The sequence below is a fragment of the Propithecus coquereli genome, unplaced genomic scaffold, assembly GCF_000956105.1.
Source record: "Propithecus coquereli isolate 6110/MARCELLA unplaced genomic scaffold, Pcoq_1.0 Scaffold449, whole genome shotgun sequence".
Classification (NCBI taxonomy): domain Eukaryota; kingdom Metazoa; phylum Chordata; class Mammalia; order Primates; family Indriidae; genus Propithecus; species Propithecus coquereli.
In genome coordinates this window covers 171,547-178,189 of record NW_012150274.1, presented here as the reverse complement: position 1 = coordinate 178,189, position 6,643 = coordinate 171,547, and the positions used below count along the sequence as shown (strand labels likewise).

Genomic DNA, 6,643 nt, shown 5'->3' with positions numbered 1-6,643 from the left:
GCCGCTGCCTCCAAACGCCCAGCCTGCCGGCAACAGAGGCCAGCACTGAGCCCTGGGAGGGCTGCGCTCCCGGAGGAGCCCCCATCAACCACGCTGGGCCTCTTCCGTCCTGCGTACGGTTTCTGGGTACGGGTTTGCCTTTGCAGCCGCAGGGCCTCAGCCAGCACCCCTTGGGGGGTGGAGTGTCTGGGCCCCCAGCATGGGCCCCCACGACATTGCATCATGCGGGGGGCCAAGTTCACCAAGGAGGCAGGGAGCGAGCTGGTGATCCTGGACTCGCGGGGCATAGCGCACCTGTGCCACCCAGACCTGCGAGTTGCCGCCCACCTCACTGCGGCACAGAGGCAGGGTAGAAGCTGAAGCGTCAGCTGGGGGCGCCGCCTTGCGAACAGAGGGTGCCCTGTTCCCGGCAGTGCAAGCCTGAGCCTTGGACCTCCACATGCAGCCGTGTCCCTGGCAGGAAGGATCCGTGGCCTGGAACCCAGGGGTGGCAGCAGGTCCCACTGCCATCTCTCCAAAGGCCCATGGGGTCCCGGTGCTTCTCACTCACAACTCTGGGCTCTGCAGCAATGGCAGGGGCCGTGGTCCAGCCCCACAACCTCTTCCTCAGTTTCCCACAGGGAGGAGGCCCACGGAAGTCCCCGAGAGCTGCTCTCTGATGTGGATCCCAGTGAGCGAGGGGTGGCCTGGAGACCCCTGGAGGCAGCAGTAGGGCCCTGCTGCAGGAGCGCATGCACCCAAACTCCGCCTCCGCACCTGCTTCCAGAGAACCCACCGGAGTCGGGCAGTGGGGACCGAAGACAAACTAGTGACTCTGAGGTTGGGGAGTGTCAGCTCCAAACCTGCAGGGCTTCCTTTCGGGCTGGTCAAACCCCCCAGGAGATGCCTCCACTCTCCTGCCTAGGGAACGGGGTGCTCATGGAGGGCAGAAGCTCCTAAAGGGAGAAACCAGCTGCGTTTCTGTTTGCCGTGGAGGCCTACGTAGGATTTACCAGGGCGGCAGGTTCCTGTTCCTAGTTCTGTTCGGTTTGGGCTAATGTTAAAACACTCCCCTCCTGCTACACAGCCGAGGCCTTGGGGTGCCTGTGGCCACCCTCAGAACTGGAGCTGAATAGACTGTCCCGTGTGTGCGTGTGCGTGTGCGTGCGTGTTTGCACGCTCGCACACACGCATGTCCCCAGCACTCACGGCATCGCTGGTCTGCCAGGTCTGGTGGGGCACAGGGTGGGGGGAGGTCCACGTGCACTCACTGCCCAGGTGCCCTGCCTGCTCCCACCTGGGGGCATAACCCGGGTGACAAAGCCTGCAGCTGCCAGCAGTGCCCTGGGAATGCAGCGTGGCCAGGTGTCTCACGTTGACGTGGGTGGCAGGCAGCCTCACGTGGCCTTGAGCAATTTCCCGGCTGCGAGTCATCTCCCAGCCAGGCGCTCAGGCCTTCCGGGGTGGGACATGGAGATGAGCTTGTGGGCCCCACCCTCCAGGGTCGGCAGCGGGTGATGGGACTCAGGGCCACAGGGAGGGACGTGGGCCCACGACCATGAGGAAGAATAAGCCCTTTCTCAGGGCAACAAGATTATTTTGGCAACGGTGATAAAACCGAGTGTTCTTTTCATTCGAGATTATTGAGAAACAGTGATCAGTCACACTGAGTGTTCTTTGTGTGTGTGTGTGTGTGTGTGTGTGTGTGAGTGTGTGTGTGTGTGTGTCTCCCTCCCTCCCTGTCCCCATCCCCCCTCCCCGGTTTGGAATCCACGCAGAGCTTGGCCAGGAGCCATCAGGTCCCCGGGTTGGGCTCAGTCCCCCTGCTAAGGGTCCCTGGGGGCACCTGGGGGCTGCCAGCCCCAGCTGGGCCCTGCAGGAGCAGCTTGCTGGGGACGGGGCCCAGGGAACAGGGAGTGGAGGAAGCCAGGGTCTGGGAGGCCGTGGGCTGCCATGCCAACCACAGTGACATTCCAATCTAGCCCCAGCCCTGGCAAACCTTGGCAGGACCTTGAGGCTGCATGTCCTATGGAGGCCTGTGGGCCCCTGCTCTGTCCCCGGGCTGCCTTTCCTGCCTGGCCCTCACCCAGGGGACCGCACTAGCCTGTATGTTCACCTGCCTCCAGAACCCAGGCCCCCTCGGCCAGGGTTCAGCCAAGGACCCTGCAACCGTCCCATGCCGGGAGGCTTGTCCAGGATGATAGGTCAGGAAGGGATAAGGTTCAGAGTCAGGAAGCCAAAGCTTAGCCTCAGCTCCCCACCCACTGCCAGGCCAGGTGAGCTTGGGCAAGTCACTGCTGCCTCCTCGTCTGTGAATCAGGAGGGCGTGTGGATGGTGCGGTGCACGCCAGGGAGGGCCCAGCAACCACAGGCAGGCTGGGGCCACAGGTGGAGGTGGCACCAGTGACGACCGCCAGTGAGCAGGGCCCTGGGTATGCTGGAGCGACTCTAGCCCTGGGCACTGCGAGTCCAGTGGCTGGGCCAGCTCCCGCATGGGCACATGGAAGGTGGTGCCTCCCGGCCCAAGGCAGCACCCACCCTGCCGAAGGCCTGTCCACACTCCCTCCCTGCTTCCTGTGCAGTTGGTTGGGGCAGAAGGAAGCATCTTGAATGGGAAATGCTCTTCCTCCTGCTAATGTCCCTTTGGGAATCAGGCTGGCTAGGGATGGAAGGGGTGTGCCCCGCCCCTAGGGTAGCACCCTGCCCTGGCCGGGACACGGGGGAATGAACAAGGTGTGTGTAATGCAGTGACCAGGCAAGCACGGGCAGCTAGTGCCCGAGAGCACAGGCAGAGGGTGAGCAGAGCGGATGGGAGGGGAGGGTGCCCAGTGCCAGGGGAAGGTGGTGACGGAGAGTTGGAGCCCAGGACACCCCTTCTCCATACAGGCAAAGCGTGTCGGCCTTGTCACCTGGCACCTGCCCTTGTCACATTCCATCTCGTGGGGCCCTTCATGGATTCTCTCAACAGGAGAGAGTCGGGTCCCTGGACAGGAGGTGCTCTGCGCGATGGGGCGGCCTCCATGCCCAGCTCAGCTGGTTTGGGAATCTCTGCAGCTCTGGGGTAAGGCGGGACCCTCCCGTCCTGTCCCCCTGCCGCAAGGAAGAAGATGCTCTCCCGGTAGCGGCTGTCGAGAGGCCACGCAGCCCTCCCTCACTCCGTTCACATAACGTCACTATGGGGCCTTCCCGTCACCAGGCCACTGGCCGCCGACGCAGGGTTGCCGCTGCAAGCCCTGCGTGGGCCTCCTGAAGCCCATGGCAGCCCCTGCCCTAGACGGTGCCAGTTCAGGGGTGCGCAAAGGAGGCAGCCGGAAGCCCAGAGCTGGAATCGCAGCCTGCTCTCTGCCCAGGCTGTGGCAAATGAGGGTGGTGCCCCAGCCAGCCCCCCACCAACCCCGCCGGGGCCAGCAGCCGGGGCCAGCAGCCTGGGCCGAGGCTGGGAGCAAGGCCCTGCCCGGCTCCTGTGGTCACCGTGGGGAGGGGGGGTGGGGCGCGTGCTGCGCCAGGGCACAGATGGTTGTCATTCCCTGCCGCCTCTCTTCCAGAGGAAAACAAACCAGCTCAGGGCCAACAGACCCTTTTTTATCTCGGGGTTATTTTCATTTCCATTTTCCTTTGCCTGAAGCCGCTGTCCTGTGGGCTGCATTTTGCGAGGGTCTGGCTGGGGTGGCCGTGGCACGTTCTTCACCTTAGAGGGGCTCTCCCAGGGAAGGGCTGGGGTGCAGAGAGGAGCTCCTAAGGAATGTCACCCACTTCCTGCTTCTGGACTCATCCCTGTCCTACCCTGGGTCACAGCCACCTTTCAAGGGTTTGCAGTCTCCCTACTGGAGCAGGAGGGGTGGGATTGGATGGGCCCAGGGGAGCAGGGCAGCACCAGACAGTGAGGGCCACCGTGTGTCCCGCACGTGCCCCTGGCCGGCTGGGGAGGAGGCCGTCAAGACCTCCAGGGCTGAGGGTAGGTGAAGCTACCTCGCACCGTCCAGGCCCAGGGACTCCCAGGAACTTGAGGAGGACTAGGAGGGCAGAGTGTTGGGCGCCCTGGCAGGGCCCAGCCTGGCTGCTCTGCCTGGATCCCCTCCAATCTGCACAGCCATCCTGGGGGAGGCGGCTGGCTGCGCCCCATTCCTCAGAGGCTGGGAGGGTGCTGTGGTTACCCAGGGTCTCAGAGATAGCATTGCAGGGAGGTGGAGGCTTGCCCACCGTCCCACAGCTGATCAGAACCCAGGTTTGTCATCGGTGCCCCAGGTTTGGCCAAAGCAGGCAGCTGGGCATCCCTGGCCTGGCCCATACCCACTGGCAGAGGTGCAAGTCAGCGAGGCAGTGCCGGGACACGACGGGAGGAGGGGACAGACAGGACCACCAAGGGGGAGGGGCGCCTGCCCAGCAAAGCCTAGGGGGCCTCCAAGGCCAGGGCGGTGGGCGGAGCCCAGCAGGCTCAAGGTGGGGGTGTGGAAGAAAGGAGCCCCACCCCTGCAGTCCCCGGGGTGGGCTGGGGGCCTCCGCAACACCCCTCCCCGGCGTGGGTCCCGCCCGCCGGTCCGGGCCCCCTCCCCGCGGCGGTGACATCACGGCCACGGCAGCGGGAGGGGCGGCGGCGCCCCGCGCACATCACTTCCTCGGCGCCTCCCGCGGGGGAGGACGGCGGCGGCGGCCGGAGGGACGACGGAGGGGCGGGCGCAGCGCGGACGCAGGCCGGACGGCGGGCACAGGCGCGGCGCGGGGCTCCGGTCTCGCGCGTCCCCGGCCCATGGCGGGCCCGGCCCCACCCGCGGACGAGCTCCCGGGCCCGGCTGCCCGGCGCCTGCACTCCAGGTAGGGGCGCGAGCGCGGCGAGCGGAACAAAGGCGGCCCAGCGTGGCCGGACGCCCTCCCTGCGGCGGGAGCGCGCGGCCCCTCGCCCCTCGCCCAGAGCCAGCGCGGGTGGCCCGGGCCGGGAGGGGATGGGCGTCAGCCGGCAGCCGCCACCCACAGGCCAAGGGGACAGGGGCGGGAGAGGCGCAGCTTCTCCAGCCGGGCTCCCCCAGCAGCTGGCCTGGGCACTGCCAGGAGCTTCCCTCCCAAGCCTGGCACTGCCACGACCCAGTAGGCAGGGAGCGGGGTGGCCCAACAGACCCGGCTGTCATGGATGGGGCCCTGCCCCCTCCACCGGCCATCCCCAGTCTGCGCCCAGTGGGACCTGGCGTGCCTGGAGCCAGCCAGCCAGGTGGGTGTGTGCCTGCCTGAAAAGACTCCTGCCCTGCGGGCAGGTTCACAGGTGATCCCAGCGGTCTGGCTCCGTGCCCCACGCCCATTGGGATGACAAGGTGGCCCCGTTCCACCCGCATGCCTGCCTGGTGACTCCTAGCGTCGAAGGTGTTCCCCCAGGTGGTGCCCTGGGCCCAGGCCAGGTGGACACGTGGCCCCCACTTGGCGTGAGACACTGCCAATCTGTCCAGGCCTCCGGCAGAGCCCTGTGAGCCTGAGGGCTGGGCAGAGCAGGCCCTGCTCCCTGGAGTGGGCCTAACAGGCCCCCAGCTCCCAGGGACACCACTGTCCTGGTTCTCTCCGGCCATCCCTAAAACCTGGTGGCCTCCCCACTAGGGCCCCGGGCTGCTGACCCTTTGGGGGCCCTAGCCCGGCCTCCAAGGATTCTCCGGCCCCAGCCAGGCAGTATATCAGCCAGGAAACCTCTGCTGGGGACCCCACAGAGCAAAATGAGGCTCTGGTGGCGGAGAAAGGAGGCCTCCCCCCCTCCCCCCCGCTGCCGGTCAAAGACACAGCCCCCATTGTGTGGTCTGGGATGGAGCTGAGCCCCCGCCTGGCTTCTGGGCCCCAGGCAAGGGGACGGGTGTGAGGAGAGATTTGCGGGGCACCGCTGCCAGGGCCTGCCCTGAGGATTCCCTGCACAGCCCCTGTGGGAAGCGCCTTTGCCCCCATGGGGCGTGTGTTCTGTGGCTGGCAGGAGCTGATCTGGTGGCCAGCAGCAGGCAGCCCGGGCTGGGTGGGGTGGAGCTGGGGGTGAGGGGGTCCAGTTCCTTAGCCCTGGGAGACCCCTGCTCGGCCAGGCTTGGGAGTCAGTTGTTCCAAGGGCTGGACCTGGGAGCCTGGGGTCCAGTGGGGACTCGCCAGACAAGACCCTGGCCTGAAGGGGCCGACCCTGGGCAGGGACAGTGCTCAGAGGGGCCACTTGGAGAGGCCCGAGCCCAGCCTCGCATCCCTCCAAACAGAGACCCAGGTTGAGCTCCAGCTGGGCCCAGGCTTCCTGCAGGGCCTGTGAGGAGGCCCCAGGGGAAGTTTGGACCCAACCCTGGGGCCTCAGCTGGGCTCGGGCAGGCAGTTCCTGGTCTGTACTGGGCTGGCCTGGGAGGTGGGCAGGGGGGTGGGCGTGCAGTGCCCAGAGATGGCCTGGAGCAGGGGAGGACCTGCGGGGACCTGTGGGGCTGGAAAGGAGGGACCTCCTCCGACGGAGCCAGCAGCCACAGGCCCCTGGGGCCCGGGAGAAAGAAGTCCAAAAGTCTTCTGTCCCCTGCGGAACCCCGCGTACCCCTGCTGGCATGGGAGCCAAGGGCTGTGGGCAGCCTGGCGTGTGAAGTGCAGAGAGGAGCTCCTAAGGAATGTCACCCACTTCCTGCTTCTGGACTCATCCCTGTCCTACCCTGGGTCACAGCCACCTTTCAAGGGTTTG

General features: G+C 66.4%; 1 protein-coding gene across 1 annotated transcript in view; it reads left to right on the top strand.

Moving 5' to 3' along the window:
* Positions 1–4,726: 4,726 nt before the first annotated feature.
* The window catches only part of GPSM1 (G-protein signaling modulator 1), a 27,443-nt gene continuing 25,526 nt past the window's right edge, over positions 4,727–6,643 (top strand). The window contains exon 1 of the mRNA XM_012654825.1: positions 4,727–4,791. Coding sequence (XP_012510279.1) covers positions 4,727–4,791 — 65 coding nt within the window. The remainder of the gene's footprint in view (positions 4,792–6,643) is intronic.